The sequence below is a fragment of the Heteronotia binoei genome, chromosome 17 (assembly GCF_032191835.1).
Source record: "Heteronotia binoei isolate CCM8104 ecotype False Entrance Well chromosome 17, APGP_CSIRO_Hbin_v1, whole genome shotgun sequence".
Classification (NCBI taxonomy): domain Eukaryota; kingdom Metazoa; phylum Chordata; class Lepidosauria; order Squamata; family Gekkonidae; genus Heteronotia; species Heteronotia binoei.
This window is the reverse complement of record NC_083239.1, coordinates 457,098-477,273: the sequence shown is the minus strand read 5'-3', so window position 1 is coordinate 477,273 and position 20,176 is coordinate 457,098. Positions and strand designations below refer to the sequence as shown.

Genomic DNA, 20,176 nt, shown 5'->3' with positions numbered 1-20,176 from the left:
CTGTATAACAATGGGTAGTGGGATCCAAATACCTGCCACCTTACACCAATCACAGACCCCTGCCTGTTTGAATGAACCAATGGCAGGCTAGTGTGGGAGATTAGAGTTGTATATAGGTTTGATCCACAGGCCCTTAATCAGTCTTTGTTGGGAGCAACCTTCACCATGCTTTCCTTAATAAAGAGCTGTCCTCACTATGATCTCGTCTCTGCAATGCTTTGAACCCACTAAATTATAGTTGTGACGAGAATGGGTAGGCGACGCAGCAATCGGCAATGCACCGCACCTCGCAGCAAGCTCCAGCTCCACGTATCACACTGCCATTGCTCACAAGGGTCGCCACACCAGGACCGGGGACGAGTCAGAGTCAAGCTTCCGGCTCTGCCAGCGCCGGGGAAACGGCTTCTCCGAGGGCCAACCCCAACCAGGCTGCGGCGCCTGGCCCCCATGGACAACTGCCGGAGTTCAACCCCAATGAACCCGAAAGGTGGGATGGGTGAAGCAACTACCTCCTCTACCACGACATCAAAAACAAGTGGAAGCAGAAACAGCTTTTGCTCAGCCTCTGCAGAGAAGACACACTGGCGCTGGCAGAGAGCCTGATGTCACCAGTGTGGATGACTGATGACGGCGCCACATACAAGGTCATCACTGAAAGGCTCACCGGGCACTTCTCACCCAGGCCGATGCTCACGGCCCTGCAACTAGAATACCACAAGAGGGTACAGAAAGCCAGCAAGACCACTTCGACCTTCTTATCTGAGCTGTGCCACCTGGCCCAAAATTGTGATTTTGCAAGCCTCGACAAAGCGCTGCTGTGCCATTTCATGGTGGGCCCCGGGACGAGAAGCTAGAGGCCAAACTGATGAGGCACAAGAAGCTTACGCTGGCGGACGCCCTGGATGAGGCGGCTGCCTACAAGAAGTCACATAAGGAGCGGCAGACCACTGCAACGAACCAGGTTGCCACCGGGTTCAACTCAGAAGACTCCAGCGAGGAAGATGCACTTCAGACACGCCAGGCCCTGAAGCGCCAAAAGCCATGTGCCACTGACCCTACCTCAACGGGAGGATGCGCCAGCTGCGGGGAAGCCCATGAGCGCCATTCCTGCAAGTTCCGGAATGCCGTCTGCCACACGTGTGGAAAAATGGGGCACCTTGCATGGGTGTGTCAATTGAAGTCGCTGCGCCCTGGTGGAAAATGCAACAAAAAGATGACCACCGCCACGAGGTTGCGTTCGTGGAGGACATCCAGGCTCTCACCGAGGCGAGGGACCAGGTATGACAGCTGCCCATGCCCTCCCCGGGAAAGTACAAGGTGACTGTGCTCATAGCAGGCAGGCCCTGCCAGATGGAAGTTGATTTGGGGGCGGGCCAGACAGTAATATTGACCCGGAGATTCAGGGAACTGTGCCCAGGGAGGGAAGCCAAGTTGAGCCCATCTCCCTTCGTGGTCTGGGACTTTCAGAAGAGGGAGGTCGCAGTACTGGGAGTAGGAAATGTCCATGTCAAGTACGGCCAGTTTTCCGGCTGGTTGCCCCTGATAGTAGTCGAGGGGGAGCTGTGCAGCCTACTGTGGCGGTCCTCGTTCAAAGCCCTGGGAATCCGGGTAACCAGCATCCATCACGCACCCGCGCCCTCCCAGACTAATTTCCAGAGGGTGTGTAAGGAATTCCCCGCCATTTTCGACAGCAGCCTGGGTACCTACTTGGGAGAACCAGTGACCCTACAAGTAGACCCCAATGTGCAGACTATTATGTTGAAGGCCTGGCGGGTGCCCCTGGATTAAAGCCCAAGATAGAGGAGGAGTTGGACCGCTTCATGGCTCAAGGGGTACTGGAGCTGGTGGCGAACACCAAATGGGAAACCCCCATAGTCACTCCAGTAAAGCCCAACGGCAATGTGCGCATTTGTGCAGATTATAAATGTACAATAAACAAGGCACTGCAATGCCATGCTTATAAGGAGAATGAACTAGTAAATTCTTGGACTCAACCATGCCCTCCCCCCTCCTTCCTCTCCAGCTCTAGGACAAAAGTCTTCCTGGATTCAGACATGCAAGTAATTGAGATTTACAGGAAGTCTTCAATCTGTGCATGGCATGCAGGAGGAAGAGACAGTCAACAGAGGCTGAATCTCTAACCCGGAGTCCCAGTGGTCTACATTCACCAAGTCTGAGTTGAGAAATTCCTGGAGATTTAAGGATGGATCCTGGTGTGTGTGTGTGCGGGGGGGGGGGGGAGGATTGGGAAGGGTAGAGATCTCATCAGGAATAATGCCAAACAATGCACCTTCCAAAGCAGACATTTTCTCCTGGAGAACTGATTTCTGTAATCTGGAGATTAATTGTAATTCTGAGAGATCTCCAGACCCCACCTGGACGCTGGCAACCCTATTTGATGTGACCACTTGAGGTGGCATACTGGGGGGGCGGGGTGCCAATGCTTTTCAGGGCTCAGCTTGTGGTGGAGATGACTGGCCACTCTTCTAGGGCCAGGGCTGCTGCTAGTTTGGTCCAGGAAATGACAGAAAAGATACAATACTTTCCATTCACAACATAGTATTACAATGTAAATTTATTTCATTACTAAAACGCTACTGTTCTTTCTCCATCTTTCAGCATTCAATGAAAGATGGAGAAAGAACAGTAGCGTTCTAGTAACGAAATAAATTAGAGAAAGTCTGGAAAACAGTGTATAGTAAAGAAATAAGGCACCATCAGACTACTGCATTCAAAATTAATAAGACAGTCCCAGAGGAAGGATGATAAGTATCTGAAATGATTTTGCATTGTCGGACTGTATTGTTTGGAAAGAACCTGATATCATGTTATGGACAGTAGTAAAGTTGTGTGCTTTGGATGGTAATTGTCACTGAATTTGTTACTGAAATTTACATTGTAATACTATGTTGTGAATTGAATGTATTGTAATTATATTTTGATATTGTTTTGTAACATGGAGAGTATCTTTTCTGTCATTTCCTGATTGTTAACCTCCGTGGTCCCGGCATTGTTTGGCTAGTCTGGTCCAAGCAAACCCACTGTGACCATGCTGCAGGATCTTGGCCTGGTTCCAGCAACAGTAACATCATCCCAGGAGTACAGTTTGAGACCAGTCATGTGGCACCTTTAAGAACAAAATTTTATTCAAGGTATGAGCTTAGATGAGAAAGTATGCATGCACATGGAAGCTCATACCTTGAATAAAACTTTGTTAGTCTTAAAGGTGCCACTGGACTCCAAATTTGTTCTACTTTTTCAGACCAACAACCGTAATTTATCATCCCAGGAGGTGATCAGTGTACCCTGCTTGGCATTATGCAATTCCTTGAACCAGCCCTGTATCCATCTGAGGACTTCCTGGCTTATTCTTGTCATGCCCATGTGACAATCTCTTCATGACATTTAAAGACAAGCCTTGCTAACTATCTTCTCATGGATTGCTGCCTTGACATGGCGAGAGGGCTTGCGCAGTTCAGTGAGGCTGTGGGCTATGACATGCAGGGCCACCCAAGATGGACAGGCCACAGCTGAGAACCCAGACAAAATGTGATCCACTGGAGAAGGCAAACCACTCCAGTATCCTTGCCAAGAAAACCCCATGGAGAGTAACAAAAGGCTAAAAGATATGGTGCTGGAAGATAAGCCCTTCAGGTCAGAAGGTGCCCAATATGCTACTGGGGAAGAGCAGAGGGCAAGTCCAAGTAACCACAGAAAGAGTGAAGCGGCTGGGCCAAAGCCGAAAGGACACTCAGCTGTGGATGGTGGGGTAGGGCGGGATATAAATCGAATAAAATAAATAAAATGGTGAAAGGAAAGTCCGATGGTGCAAAGAACAATACTGCATTGGAACGTGGAATGTAAGATCTATGAATCAAGGTAAACTGGATGTAGTCAAACAAGAGATGGCAAGACTGAACATCGACATCTTGAGAATCAGCAGATTAAAATGGACTGGAATGGATGAATTTAACTCAGAGGATCACTACATCTATTATTGTGGGCAAGAGTCGCATAGAAGAAATGGTGTGGCCTTTATAGTTAGCAAGAGAGTGAGGAAGGCAGTGTCCGTATCCAAGGCAAACCATTCAATATCACAGTAATCCAAATCTATGCCCCAACCACTGATGCAGAAGCTGAAGTGGACCAGTTCTATGAAGATCTACAACACCTTCTAGAGTTGTAGCTACAAGTCTACCTCGTAGCTCAACTGTCTCTGCTGCTTGGCTTCTGCTACATGACCAGAGCTCCACACTCCTCCCCACCCCATCTGCCACTCTCCCTGTGGGCTTCCCAAGGGAATGCCTAAGAGGGAGGGCTTCCGAGTGCAGGGGGAGGTTCCAGCAAGTGGTCTGGGTGAATGAGCCACCTCATTGCACTGGCTAGAGCATGAGGCTGGACTAGGAAGTCTCAAGGTCTGTTCCCCACTCATACCATGGAAGTGTGGTGGGTGGCCTTGAACTAGATGCCAGATGCACACTCTCAGCCTGACCAACCTCATGGGGTTGCTGTGAGCATGGATTGGAGAAGAGGGGAATAATGCAACCTATGGGGGGGAGTCACTAAGGGAATGAGGGCACCCAGGGGGAATCCTGTGAATCCTGATCAGCCTCTTCCTGCTTGCTGGCTTCTGCTGACTCAGAGCTGGCTACACTTGGCTCCTCTTCTCCTGAGAAGTCCTCTTCTCCTAAGGAGTCCTTACTGAGCTCTGACCGACCCATCACAGTTATGAAGTTACTCTGGCTGTCAGGTTTTCCAGTTCAGTCAGTCCTGTTTATCCTTATGGCAACTTAATAAGTTCCACAGGCCCAAGCACAAGTTTCCTTTAGCCACAGCCCACCCCTGGGTGAAATTTCAGGTTCTTCACCATGAGATAGATGTGAGTTCAGGGCTCAGGTAGGTGTTGGGTTATGAGGTAAATGTGGGTTCAGGACTCAGGTGCAACCAGGTGGGAACTAGAGGCATCAAACTTGCAGCAGAATTCCTGGGGATGCTCCCAAGGATGGCCAACCTCCCACCCCTGCCCAGGCACCACCTACACACTCTCTCACCGGATTTGGCAATATATATCTTGCACCCTGAAATTCCTGGACCATTTTGCAATTGTCATTTGTAATGCAGATGATCTCATGCCAGTAAGACCACACACTTTCATCTCCAACTGCTATGACAGAGAAAGCAGTCATCAAGGAACACAAATCCTCTTAAGCCCCTAAGCTCAATAATGGCATACATTCACTAAAATACATACTTAGTAAGTATGCATAATTGTTCTTCAAATGCTAATGGGGTGGTGGGGAAGACCCATAACTCCTCAAGGTATGGTGCCCACAATAGTTGCATCAGAGCAGCATTTTGAAAACTATTCTACAAAGCCCCTCTGAAGTTTCTTGGGGGTTGCTTACACTGGGAAAGGCACCCAGAGTGGGCAAATTCCCCACCAGTTGTTCAGTACTACTGATGTCTGTCTGGAACATACAGTCATGAGAAGTGTTGGGGGCATTTCAGGGCATGCACTTGATTCATAGAAGATAATGATGAGGTTCCATAGGACTGCTCAGTGAACCAAATGCACGCTCTGCAATGCACAGGAGTGCCACTGAAATATTTGCATAGGGAAAGTATTCCATCCCCTTAATCATTTTAGTTGCTATTTTCTGCATCTTTTCTGTATATATTATACGCTATCTTTTTTGAGGTGTGGTGACCAAAACATTATTCCAAATGACGCCACACCATAGATTTATACAGGGGCATTATGATATAGCTGATTTGTTTTCAATCCCCCTCCTAATAATCCTCAGCATAACATTTGCCTTTTAATTACCATTGCACACTGGCCCTTTCTGCATTTGTATTTTGCCTCGGTTTATGAGCACATAGAAGTCCCCTCCCCCCCCCACCTGCTAGACCATGATTGGTGAAAGACTGAGTATTCTGGGGGGGGCGATCTGGGAGAAAGTCCTGCTCAAGGACTGAGGTTTTATTGTTTATGGACCTGGCATTACATAACATCAGGGGAGGGACGGTGGCTCAGTGGCAGAGCATCTGCTTGGGAAGCAGAAGGTCCCAGGTTCGATCCCTGGCATCTCCAAAAAAGGGTCCAGGCAAATAGGTGTGAAAAACCTCAGCTTGAGACCCTGGAGAGCAGAAGAGGGACGGTGGCTCAGTGGTAGAGCATCTGCTTGGGAAGCAGAAGGTCCCAGGTTCAATCCCCAGCATCTCCAAAAAAGGGTCCAGGCAAATAGGTGTGAAAAACCTCAGCTTGAGACCCTGGAGAGCCGCTGCCAGTCTGAGAAGACAATACTGACTTTGATGGACCAAGGGTCTGATTCAGTATAAGGCAGCTTCATATGTTCAACACCAATGATGGAGGTGAGTAATTCAACCTGGCCCCGCTACCCGTTTCCACTGGGATGGGACACAGACTAGAAGGAGGCTGAGCTTCTCCATATCTCCGCCACCTTTTTTATTACTATGTCTGTTCCCACCATCATATCTTCCCCTCCCCAGGAGTACCGGGATTTATAAAGGCTTTTATTTATTTATTTACATTAGACTTTTATCCCGCCCTCTCCGCAAGCGGACTCAGGGCGGCTTACAACAGTCGTTTACACGATTTAAAACAATAAGTCAATAAAATCTATAAAACATTAATACAATTAAAATTTAAAAACTATTCCACGGTGCTGTACCATTACTATGTTGGCGGTTCTGCTTTTCAGATGGTTGGTCATCAGGAACTCTGGCTGATGTCAGGTGGCAGCTCTCTCTCAGTTTAAGCATCGAAGGCCTGTCGAAACAATTCGGTCTTACAGGCCCTGCAGAATGTAGGAAGGTCCCACAGGGCCCTTATGGCCTCCGGGAGAGCATTCCATAACTCTGGTGCTGCCACCGAGAAGGCCCTGGCTTGTGTCAAACGCAACCTGGCCTCCTTTGGTCCAGGGGTGGACAGCAGGTTTTTTGTCTAAAAGTTGGAGAGTGTCCTTCTCAGAAGTTAGGCAATGGAGCTAAAGGATTTGCTTGTAATTCATTTTCCTCTGAGAGGGAGGAATTATGTTATAAATGAGAGAAGTGGTTGCTAAATTGAACATTATAAACAAAAAGGTTTATCTACTAACTGGAAGCCTACATCAGAAGGGTGGACAGTTTTTAAAAGGCCTTAGCTGTTTATTACAATTATTCTGTTTTAGATTTAAGTTTTAAAATCTCCACAACCCTGATAATTATTTGACAATTTCATTAATTCATTAATTATATAAGGGAAAGATCAATTAATCCTTCTGCTTAACCCTATTTTGAAGCCCCAAATCAGAAAAAACCTATAAAACGTAAAAAGACTAAATTGCACAAGAAAAGCCAGGTTACAAAGCAAAATAAATAAATAATTGGATAAGGTAATCATAACACATAAAGCTTGAAACATAGATTTTGAATAAGCATGTAACCTACTAAATAAATATCAATTCAACCAAAAGTCAAACTTCTCCTTTCATACCTTTCACTAATTCACATGCTAACAGGACTTCAAAGAGGAAAAGGGGAAAAAGAGAGAGAATAAAGCATTAGCAGTTGTCACGCTGCTTTACCTACTTTAACCTTCCAACTGCTCCAAAGATACCCAAATAAGGGAGGGGAAGAAGACTTTGGCACTGAATATGCAACTCCCCCCCACACCAAAAATTAAGCTTAGTTAAGAGTAAACAAAGCTAAGCTAAGACTAAACTAGCAAAAAAACAGAAAGCAGATAGCTAAAAATAAAACAAACAGCAAGTGGAAGCACAGCCTCATAGCATCCTAAAATATCACACCAGAACCCATCTGTAATGGAACTGATGTTTCAACGCTCAATTCTCTCGGGGGCTACAGGCCTGTTCTCTGGCCAAACCACCCTCAGGCTGCTGGAGATGGTGCAGCCAGGTGGAGGGTCTCTCTGCTATAAAAACTTTCCACATTTTCCCAAACTGATAACTGGTAAACATACTAACTCATGGTAAAACTACAGAATTCCCAAAAATTTCTAGAGCTACCCTTCATCACTTCTGGGTTTCCCAAAAAGTGACACAGCAGTCCCCATTAGAGTTTAAAAAAAAAAAAAAAATCTCCCACCACCATTTGGAACAGCTCTGGGCAAGGACGGCTACTGGCACTGCTGTATAGAAAAGAATTAGATTAAAAATGTCCTAAAAATAAAGTAAAAATATGCTCTGGCCAAACCATCACAATATACCTGAAAACCAGCTGTTAAATATTACATCAAAATTTCTTTTGTGAGAAACAATAACTCAACATTTGTCTCTAAACAAATAATTATTTTAGCCGTCCTTCATTTCATGAGTCTGTTAAATTTGCGATAACATTGAACTGAATCAGAAGCTAAAGACCAGCCATTTATCCAAGAAAGGGCGAACAGGGGGGACCTTGAGTTTCTACCTGGCCTTGAACCCACCAGTTTCTCAAGGCAGACCATCGCTACCGCTCTCTGACCCAGACAATTTCAACATTCTAAGTGTGTGCTCAGATGAACTGCTTGATCCGCTGTCATTGCTTCTCCCCAAATGGATTTAAATTGCTTGATAAGACAGCAACATCAGTATCCCTTTTCCCAGCTGTCAGCCCCCCCTGCTCACCCCTGACTTTCCCAACACAGGAGAAAGTCCAGTATTTACTTCCCAGGTTCATCATGGGTATCTGGAAGTTTGATTGCTCTCTTGCGCAGTCAAGCCATTTGGAAAATCATAGCTTCCATTTTTGCTGCCATTTTTTTTTACAAATTAGCGATGTGTGCATAAGCAGTTACCCCAAAGGTTATTAATTACTGCTTGTGCACAGGGCCAGCTCATCTGCTAGGCAAACTAGGTTGTTGTCTAGGATGCCGGGAGGGAGGGCATGCCGAATTGGGCTCCCCCACTCCCAGTGCCCAAGACAACTGGCTAAATTTGCCTCCCTCCCCCCTTCCACCGCTACCAGCCCCCTCCCTTCTGCCGTGCTGCTGCCACCCCTCCACAGCACTTCCACTGCCCCTTCCCCCAAAGTTCACTGTGACAATGCTGAGTCCTACTACTGGCTTCTTGCAACTGTGTCTGTGCGTTCTGTGAAGAGATGGATGGAGGAGACTTCACTCCCCCCTCACTTCCAGTTCTGGAAAGGAGGGGGGAGAAGCCTCCTCCATCTGTCTCTTCACAAAATCCACAGACATGGCTGTGAGTAGGGCTCAACCTTGTCGTGGCAAGCTGGGAGGGGCAGTGGAGTGTGGCGAGGGTAAGCAGAGCGTGGCAGGGGGTGGTGGTGGTGGGAGCCTACCTAGGGCACCACGTGCTGTAGAGCTGGCGCTGCTTGTGCATAATTTGCAAGATGCGCAGTGGCAACAACAGCAGCAAACCAGGAAAGTTTGCTTCGTCCTTACATAATGCAGGTAATGGGTTAAAATCTGAAAGAAATGATCAACAGAGGATAAATAAATGAAAATGAATGTTGGATTGTAAAGAATATCAAGTAATGTAGGAATTTATGAAATAACTACCTTTGTTCTCTGTTTTAATAATTTTGTGGGTTTTTTTCTGATTATTTTTAACTGGATTATGAATTAGAATATAAATATCAGGATGTACTGCTCAGGGATGTAATGCATGAAGAATTTATAATCAATACATATTTTTTTGCTTGGCCTTTGACAGGGGTGAGGGGGGCAAGATACTGTGAGAGGCAGGCCAAGTCCACATCAAGTGCAGGCCGGATAGCTCCATAGTGCTGGAGGAAGGCAGCAATAATAATAATAATAATAATAATAATAATAATATAATACCTTTTATTTATATCCCACCCTCCCCGCCGAAGCAGGCTCAGGGCGGCTAAAGCCTGTCTGGGGTGGCCCTCAGTAGCAAGGATGGGATGTCTGATCAAACCACCACGAACAAAAAAGAGGGTGGCAGTTAGACAGTCACAGAGCTGAAGGAATTGGAGAGTGACTGGAAAAGAGAGTGGTGCTCTCTAGTGTGCGACAAGAGACACAAATGAGGGTCTGGTTGGGTACAGATGGTCAGCTTGGGGTGGCAGCCTCCCATCCTGGAAGTAAGCCAGTGGAAAGAGAAGTGCCCTGGGGCAGTCAGATGGCGTGCGGCCTGCTGCTGGAATGGGGATGGACCACCTGCACTCCAGAGGATGCCCTTGACCGCTGCTTCCTGGGTGTGGGATCCAGATGTCCACATTTGAACTAGATTTTTGGGTCCGGTCATGGAGTGTCCCTGAGGCGGCTTATACCGGCCGTCTGGACCCAGCCTCTGATTCAGAGCCCGTGTGGTGTGGCTTTGAATATTGGAGACTCTGATAGAAGGCTGTTCTCAGGAGTGAAGAACAGTCTCTGTATTTGTAAAACAAAGAATCACATCTTGAGAAGGAAAACAGTTTCCTGTATTAAGCTTAGTGTCCAAAGGGGTAAAGACTGGAAGTCTGGAAGATCAGGCTTTGGCAAAGCGTTGTGAAAGGCTCTCAAAAGGTGCCAAAGGCACAGGTTGTTTATCTTAAAGGGAAGATACTAACAATCTTGCCAGAGAAAGAGGTCTGGTGGAGAGACCTTAGTCTTATAACCAAAGGGACAAAGCAGGGTATCCTCAAGATAAAGTGGGGAAGGTAAACCTTTAACACTGACACTTCAGGAAAAGTTAAACTACTTTAAGAGTAACACCATATTGTGTGAAGTCAGTAACCTCAGACATAGTTCTGTGTTTAGTTTTAACTGTCTGCTACATCGTCTAAATCCCAAAAACCTATGTAAATATCCTATCCCATCCCTTACCTGCCAGTGTGTTTAAATAAACCAAAATTTGTTTTAAATCGCTACCTGTGCCCACCATGCCATTTTCTGAAAGGTAAACTTTGTAAATTGAAGCAAAGACAGAGTGATAGTTTTAGGGGAGTGCTTAGTAGAACAGTCACCCCTATTACAACCTAGGCTGGGAAACTACCTGGCCTATGTTCTCCTCAGACAGAACTACTAAACTGCCAGCCCTCTTCTCTCAGAGCCGTTCTGCATTCAACTTTTGTTTTGCTTGGGGGCAGATTGAGTTCTCTGACTTTCATTACTCGTCAAAACTCAGAAAATGTTCTCTAAGAGAAATCACTTGAACAATGGACAAGTTGAAGGGCTCAGCCAATATTTTCTCAATACTTTAAACACTTCCTGGGTATACGACTAAATGCTTCACAAGCCAGTTAGTGTTCTTTTAGTAATAACAAAGAAATGCCTCTCATACTGGAGCCATTTTTCCTCTTTTAGTCTTAAGAAATAATCGTAAAGTCCAGGAATGTGTGGTGATTCCAGGATAATCAGTGCATTTCCTGCCTCTGACTGAGTAAAATTTAAAAGGGGGGGGGGGCGGGGACCCAGAAAGGTAACAAAAGAAGATTGAATTCAGGCAGAGTGGACAAAAATGTTGGCAGGGTGGTGGCTTCACTCATGCTTTGAGCAGGCTGGTAAGGTGGGAGAAATTCAGGCAAGGCTAGTGAAAGGTAATCAGGCTTGATAGCAATTAGATTTTGCGCTCAGAAAGACTTGCATTTGCTGTGCAATTACATTGGTGCATCACTTTGCAAGCCCCGTTGGCAATGGATAGGCATGCTTAGGTCCTACCAGTGAATCAGTCTGCTCAAGGTTTTAGCAACTTGATCGCATAGCCTAAGAAGAGTCTTGACTTCACTTTCTCTAGAGCAAGGCATTGCCAGCTCCTAAAATCAGGTTTCCTCCTCTTATCTCTACAAAAACAAAAAAAACTAGACCTTTGTCTCCTGTGAACTTGTTAAGTTGCTACAGAACTGATCAAATTTGAGAATTTGACAGCCTGAGCAGCCTGTGAGCCAGTTTGGTGTAATGGTTAAGTATGTGAACTCTTATCTGGAAGAACCGGGTTTGATTCCCCACTCCTCCACTTGCACCTGCTGGAATGGCCTTGGATCAGTCATAGCTCTCGTAGGAGCTGTCCTTGAAAGGGCAGCTGCTGCAAGAGCTCTCTCAGTCCCACCCACCTCACAGGGTGTCTGTTGTGGGGGGAGAAGATATAGGAGATTGTAAGCCGCTTTGAGTCTCTGATTCAGAGAGAGGGGCAGGGTATAAATCTGCAGTCTTCTTCTTCTTCTTCTTCATGATGCTAGCTTGAGCTGAGGGAAGGTGTGTCCCACTAGGAATTATGAGAAGGCCTGGCAGCCAGGGGGATCATGAGCTCAGCTTGTCCCCACCCCTAACTTTATGCCCTGAGTGGATCATCATACCTCTCAAGGAGATTTCACCTAAAGACGGGTGGTTCAAGTTGTGGTTATTTCTCAGGATATGTTGTTTGTACTTAACTTTATTCAAGTATATGATAAATCACCCCTGTCTGTGTATCTGGAGCCTTTAAAATTCTGCACCTACACCTGATTTGCATTAATGCTATTTTGTGTTTAATTGTTATTTAGTGTCAATCCATCACCATAATTTATGTTCTCATAAAAAGAATTTTAAAAAAGGAAGCATAATTGTAAAACTTGTCTTCTCTTCTCCCCTACCCTGCACATGTTTCCTATACAAATAGTAGGATTTAAAAGTCTTTAAAATTATGTCTTAAAGAGATTGCCAGCTGTACATCCCAGTTTGGAACAAAGCAAACCACAAAAGCCCTGAAACAGCTCTGCTATGACAATGCATCATCTCACTTGTAAAGCAATAACGTTGACACAGATAAAGATGAATGGGAAAGACGGTTTGGGGGATCATTCCTGGGGATCTTCTGTTACCTGAGACAATATCTGCATCTTATTCTCCTCATGTGGACAGATGCTAATCTGAATATTTATTTTTATGCTAATGGCAAAATGCTTAGCAGCTCACTAATGACTTTAAGTTAACTTATGCCTTGCATTCTCCATACTAAATTTGATATTTGCACTTTTTAAAAAAGTACACATCCACAAAAAGAAAAGCTACCTGGGATTTTCTCCAGTTTCTCCTTTTTTAAAAAAAGGCCAACACTGAGCGATAACAAGATGTTCAAAAGATGGTCCCATGTTATTAGGGTAATGTTAAAAGGACATTGTTTGTGGCGCAGAGCAATCAAACGTATAATGGAGATATTTGCGTGACATGAGGTTATGATGGACAAGCAATGGTCATATGAACATCAATCAATCAATCAATCACCTTTTATTTGTATCCTGCCCTCCCCGCCGAAGCAGGCTCAGGGCAGCTAACAACAAGAATTCAATATATACATTGTACAATACAACATTTTAACTACAATTAATTAAAATCTATTAAAATTCTAAAAACAGTAAAATTAATATTTTTGTGCTATTACCTAGATGGCAAACTTTACTTAGCAGTTCTAATCAGTGAAGGCCATTCGAAACAAGATGGTCTTGCAGGCCCTGCGGAACTGTTCAAAGTCCCGCAGGGCCCGCATTTCTTCTGGAAGTTGATTCCATAATTGTGGAGCCATAACAGAGAAAGCCCGAGTGAGGGTACTTTGGGGTTTTACCTCTTTTGGCCCGGGGATAATCAGCAGGTTTTGCCTTATACTGAATCAGACCCTCGGTCCATCAAAGTCAGTATTGTCTACTCAGACTGGCAGCGGCTCTCCAGGGTCTCAAGCTGAGGTTTTTCATGCCTACTTGAAAGATGCTTTCTTTGTATTTGAACATATGAAGCTGCCTTATACTGAATCAGACCCTTGGTCCATCAAAGTCAGTATTGTCTTCCCAGACTGGCAGCGGCTCTCCAGGGTCTCAAGCTGAGGTTTTTTCACACCTATTTGCCTGGACCCTTTTTTGGAGATTCCAGGGATTGAACCTGGGACCTTCTGCTTCCCAAGCAGATGCTCTACCACTCAGCCACCATCCCTCCCCAAACATATGAACACATGAAGCTGCCTTATACTGAATCAGACCCTTGGTCCATCAAAGTCAGTCTTGTCTTCCCAGACTGGCAGCGGCTCTCCAGGGTCTCAAGCTGAGGTTTTTCACACCTATTTGCCTGGACCCTTTTTTGGAGATGCCGGGGATTGAACCTGGGACCTTCTGCTTCCCAAGCAGATGCTCTACCACTGAGCCACCGTCCCTCCCCTCAAGTCAATGGAAGTCAGGCATTGATGCCATTTTGGTTCCTCAGCCGTGGCAGAGCCAGCAAAGCCTTCTGCCCATCAGTCTTGTGATGGTGCCATGTGACCTCTGTTCAAACACAGACTGACGAGGTCAGCTGTAATACACATTGCCCCAGAATCAGAGAGGAGACTCTTGCAATTACACGAATCATTCCAGACATCATATCAGTCTGATTATTCTTTGAAAACAAATCATTCACATATGGACCAAAAACTGTGATTACAATTAGCACCTTCCCCCCACCAGTCTGGAGCAAACCAGGCCTGTGCAATCAGTAAACGGATCCCGGAAGCATTTTATTTGTCAACAGCAGCTGAGAGGTTTCCCTGGTTTGGCGCAGGAGGGACTTAACCCTTTCCCATCACGCCATTTTCTCTGCTTCATTCAAATAGTCTGCTGGAGTTGTTATTTTGACAACCTTGTAAAGCATATAGGCTTGGTAATAACTGTTTTTACTGCTTGGGATCCACACTTGTGTTAGCAGTCAGTTTCTCATCAAGAGGGGCAGTTTATAGCTAGAATAACCATAAACACCCTTCATAAAATCATTTCCAAATTCATAAGTGCAGGACACTGCCAGGACCAAAATGAAACAAGTAGGTTAGAAGTCTAAGGGCAGCTGACCATCTACTGCTCCCTCCATGCCATGGGAGAGATGCATAATTTAGGACCATGGGTCTCTCAGGATCTGTTGACTCACACTTGGGCTAATCCCATCAGCACCCAATCTTACTTCCCCTGCATCCATTTACCTTAATTAAGCAGCAATGTAATTAACACTTTTCTATTCACCTAACCAATTAGCTCTTCCTGCCTGGTATTCATTGGGTCATCAAACCTCTCCTACACCTTTGTCCACCTCAGAAAAGCCCATTCACTTATTGTTTTTCTGGCAAATGCATCATATCTGCCCCAGGGTACATTTTGCCCTGTATCTGGAACACCTTACTTCCCAGCAGTGTGTGTGTCTTGGATCCCTCCCACATCCCAACTTCTCTTCATGGAACACTGGCCATTTTGCTGCTTCCACAGACCTTTTCTCAAGCCTGCTAATTTTCAGCCTTCCCTAAGACCACTCTCCCCTTTCCTCACTAGGGTTCCACTTAGCTAGCTCTGTGTGTATGTTGATTGTGCACATTTTGTTTTATTCTTCTTCTTCTAAATAAAAACCTTTCCAGTTGAACATCTGCCTGGTTTATTTCAAGAGTCCTCTTAAGGGGGAAAATCCCCACATACATAGGTAAAGAATCCCAGTTACCCTCTCTTGCCCTGTCTCCTTTAAGCTAATTCCCTCAACTAATTAGGAGACCACCTTTTGGGGTAACACTTGTGCTCCCGGAAGAGCATAAAGGATGATCTTTCTCAGTTGCCCCCTCCCACTGCAGTCCTTACACTTTGACCATAATAATGTTTTGGGGAATTCACTGGTCCCCTGTGGCAAAATTTCAAAGGGGCCAGAAGACATCAGTTGAAGGTGGGGAAAATACTGTCCAATTGAGCTACATAATATCCAAGCAAAATATATGTTTCCTTCAAGGAGCAAACAGCCTTGGGACTGAGGCAGGGAAAACAGTACAGGAGTTAATCCCCACATTGCAAGTCCAATCTAAACTATCCCTGTTCTCCAGCTGCTACTTCCTAATGAGAAACTCTTGATACATTCATTCACAGATCTCTGAGTGTCTTTTCTACCTGGACCCTCATACCACTTTCTCCAGGCCTGTCCCTTGTAAAGGGGGTGGGGGGAGTCTTGGAACATATAAATTAGCTGCACACCTCTGGCCATGAAACCCTAGGGGTGCCCCTCCCACCGCTGCTCAATCAAGTCCCAACCTAAAGAAGTCCTTCCCTTTCTTGGCTTTTAGGAAGCCAAATAAAATTTCTATTATGTGAAATCTTCCAGAGGGGTATGATTAGCTGGTATGACAGCTATTTGTTGAGCTTGGCTTGGATTCAATTGCCTGTTTGAGTAAAATGGGTTCAGTGTCTTAAACACGAAGTATGGCGGCTGTTTAAACTCTGCAAAACAGCACAAAGGAAAAGGGTCCAACCTTACCTCCCCTTCTCCATTCCTTCATCCAAATTGTGGACCCTGTGCTATTTACCAAGAAAGAGACTGGGAAGATCAGTGGGGATAGGCACAAACTGGGAAAATACAGTTCAGTTTGCGGCATGCTCAGTTTGTGAACCAGAAACCATCATGAACTTTCAGCCACCAAACAAATTAGTTCAATTTGTGAGGTTTGTGATGCAGCAGAACACACACACACCCCAGCTTGCTAGAAAATCAAACTTACAGGGATTCTCCAGCTGACTGCTCAATTTGCTCTCCAAGTTAGGAGAGGATTCAATTTATGGGGTCCAATATCCCCCCCCCCCCCAGAAGCTGCCCCTTGGAGAGTGTTTTCTGGGGAAATGACAGGCAGAGGTTCAGAAGGTTCCGGATTGTATAGAATGGATCCCATGCAAGCAAGAGACACCAAACTTGCAGATCTCTAGTTGGCTCCCCTCTACTAGCCCTCCACATATGGAGAGCATTGGGTTTACAGAGTTCAAGTTATGCCCCCCAAAGAAGGTGACCCTAGGAAAGTGCTTTCTGAGGAAATGACACACACAGGTTTAGGAATGTATAGAACTGATCCTGTGCAAGCTAGAGACATCAGAGTCACAGGGGATCTCCCCCAGATGCTCCTCTACATGCCTTCTGAGTTATGTTGTTTTGAAGTTTAGTGAACATTTTGATTGAGAGGAGACATACTGTCTGGAAATTTATCAGTTCATAAACCAACATGAACAGCTTAAAAGTTTGTGGAAAGTTCATGCTGGCTGACCTGCTTCCACAGTTCATGAACTACAAACTGACCAAAATTCATCCTGAACTTTAGTTCAAGAGCTGGTTTGTGCCCATCCCTAAAGATCAGTTCACGGGTCTCCCAGCATCTCATCCAGTTCAACCCTTAGGCTGTCTGCTCCTTGGGGAGGAGTGGACCTCACTTTTTTGTGGATGAACTCTGTGAAGCACCATATATCTTATGGCAGTGAAGGATACTCCAAAAGCAGCTATTTATTATGGACACTGGACTAACCTGTACATAGAGTATTCCTCTCCCTCCCTCCAGAAACTTAGATCAGCCTTGTTAATGTCAACAAAAGCAATGAATGACAGAAAAAGGTATATAAGAAGTGTGAAAGATAATGAATAAAATAATGAATAGATTGACCCTATAATGTTAAATATACTTCCTGGATATACACCCCACTGGAAAAAAACTGTGCAGGATTCTGAGGAGACTTGCTTAAAATTGTTCTTTTACAATGCAGTTCTGAGCAGATTCACCCTTCTATGTCCACTAAAGTCAATGGCAAGAAGGGTGTAACTTTTCATAGGTTTGTAGTGTTATAAGGAGTGGTGATGCTATCAATTGGAATAGAGCAATTTGTACAGTAAATCTATTTTGCTTTTCAAAAATACAGGCTTGGCTAGATTCTGTTTGGATGAATCTACACTAGCACTTTACCATTTACTGATGAATCATAAGATAAAGATTTAGACATAAAGTGAATGACTGTTTCTCAGTGCAGTTGTCTACTCATTGTTACACATACATGAATAGGGATGGTTCATGACGAATTTTGGCTGGTTCATTATTTTGGCCAGTTCATGGTTTGTGAATTGATGTTCATGGCAAGTGTTTCATGAATGCATACATTCCCAGACTCAAACTAAATTATTACAAATCTTCAAAGCAATTGGGGTGGTGATGGAATTCTCCAGCCTTGGAAACACCAATAGGTTACCTGTGTGTTTAATGTATGTGGCTTGAACCTGCACCTTACATTCCCCCCCAAAGCACTTTCCTGGTACATGGTTTTTGGGGGGCCATAACTTGGACCCTGTACATCTAACCCTCAACAAACTTGGACAGCACGTAGAGGAGAGTCATCCAGTGATCCCCTGTGAGTTTGGTGTCTCTAGCACCCCAAGGGGAGGGCTTTCTACTGCCTCACAAACTGAAACAGTTCATCTAGTGGCTAAAAACTTGTGATTATTTGTGGTTTGCAAACTGGGCTGCCATGAGCCATGAACCAGTTTGTGCACATCCCTGTGTCTGGATACACCTCTCAAACCAAAGTCATATTTCATTACCAGACACCTCTTACTTTTAAATATGTTTTATGTCCTTCTTACTTTAAGGGATCCCCTGGAAAATGGCACAACTCAGTAGAACAGAACAAACATTGCAGTTCTATAAAATTTCACTGGAAGAATCATCATACTATCGTGATAGGATCATCATAGTATGAAAATGTTATGGAATCAAATTAGCCGAAATGCTATCAGAACAAACTTTGAGTTCAGTGGCACCTTTAAGACCAACAAAGTTTAATTCTGGGCATAAGCTTTTGTGTTCATGCATAAGAAAGCTTATACCCAGACTTAAGCTTTGGTGGTATTAAAGGTGATACTGGACTAAAAGTTGTTCTGTTGCTTCAGACCAACACAGCTGAGTGTAGCCTCCAGTTAGCTTTCCTACAGAAATATTTTCCTTCAGAAATATCTTAAGAAATGAGTAGTGATTCACAAAACCTCATACCCCGCCACAAATTTTGTTAGTCTTTAAGGTACTATTGGACTCTTGCACTTTTCTACAGCTACAGAAATATGTAAGAGTCCAGCTTCCAGGTGTGTATACATCATTAAAATCACACCAGTGTGTGTGATAAACAAATGCAAAACTGCTTCCTAGCCGCCCATCTGGTTTGCCTGTCACCTCAGATAGTGAAGTAGGTGGTGTCGGGATTCTCATATTGTCAAGGGAGCCAAGGGATCACAGAGCCATTATATTTCCACTTTGAATACAAAAAACAAGTTTTACTTACAAACACATCCATCAGCAAATGCTCCAGCGTGGCTTCTATGTCTACTAGTTTGGCTGCTAAAGTCATTGTGGAGGCCAACGCTTTCTTGGATCCAGCAGCCTGAAGAAACTGAAGAGTCCTGGTGCAAATTTGTAAATGGTAGACAAACTTCCTGAACTATCTTGAGTTTGATTATCGGTATTACAAGACACCAGAAGCTGAACCCCCTTCAGCATCTAACCCTCACAGTGCTGACCAAAGAACCAAAAGTACTCCATCCAGAAGAAGCAAAGGCACAAACTGACAACACAGCTCGTGGCTTTCTCCCTCATATAATTTCACCCTCTGGAGACCTACATGACATCTGTGAGGCTGAAACAGAAAGGTCATTTGTGAGAGAGATTCTCATGCATGCAGTGTATTAGAGACGGGAAGTGAAATAAACTGCCTTTAACAGTGACTGATATTTATAGAAGTACAAGTACTAGCTTTTTTGATTCCAGTCCATTTCTCTGTTCATTTCTGACCTTTCAATAAATGGCTCAATACACTGGAGTCTATTGTAAAACCGGGGCAGCAGGTCCCACAGAAGCTGGCTGTGACCAACGCTAAGCCAATTCACACAGCCACAACATCAATAGATCTTTGTCATGAGCCTATCAAGCTCAGCACTGTCTGTTGTTGAGAAGAAGAGAGCACAGATATGTAAAGATCAAGGAACTGAAGTTCTGCTGAAAACATTAATTTTTCCCTAGGGATATTATTAGCTCCATTTACCACTTGGGAAAATAATGTCTTAATGTTTTTTTCATTGTAAAATATTGTAAACTGCTCTGCGGCTGCTTTGCAGGGAAGGCAGTATAAAATTAAAAAGCAACAACACAAAAGCGGATGGTAAAAGGTGGAACATGAAAATAGTTTCTCTGTATTGAGTTGCCCCCACCACATCCCTGAAGCTTCTAGTACAACTTACCACATGTCCTAGATACTAATGTCTAAATTTTCAATCCATTAAATGTCTATACTTTGCTTTTAAATCCTTCTCTTTTTTCCCACTGTGAGGAAAAGCAGGCTAAATCTTTCTACAATATCATAGATCAATGAGATTCCTCCTTGTTTTTAGATTATTTTTGTTATAATCTTAGCACAGCAGATGAGGTTCAAAACAGAGGGTCTGCCTCAGACT

General features: G+C 44.6%; 1 protein-coding gene across 3 annotated transcripts in view; it reads right to left on the bottom strand.

Moving 5' to 3' along the window:
• Positions 1-19,156, bottom strand: part of FRMD4A (FERM domain containing 4A) — a 449,437-nt gene extending 430,281 nt beyond the window's left edge. For 2 of the 3 annotated variants that reach the window (XM_060258274.1, XM_060258275.1), the window contains exon 1: positions 19,012-19,155. In XM_060258274.1, the coding sequence (XP_060114257.1) occupies positions 19,012-19,077 (66 nt within the window). In that variant the 5' untranslated portion in view covers positions 19,078-19,155. Of the gene's footprint in view, positions 1-19,011 lie in introns of all 3 variants that reach the window. The other variant, XM_060258276.1, reaches the window with a different exon arrangement.
• Positions 19,157-20,176: the final 1,020 nt, after the last annotated feature.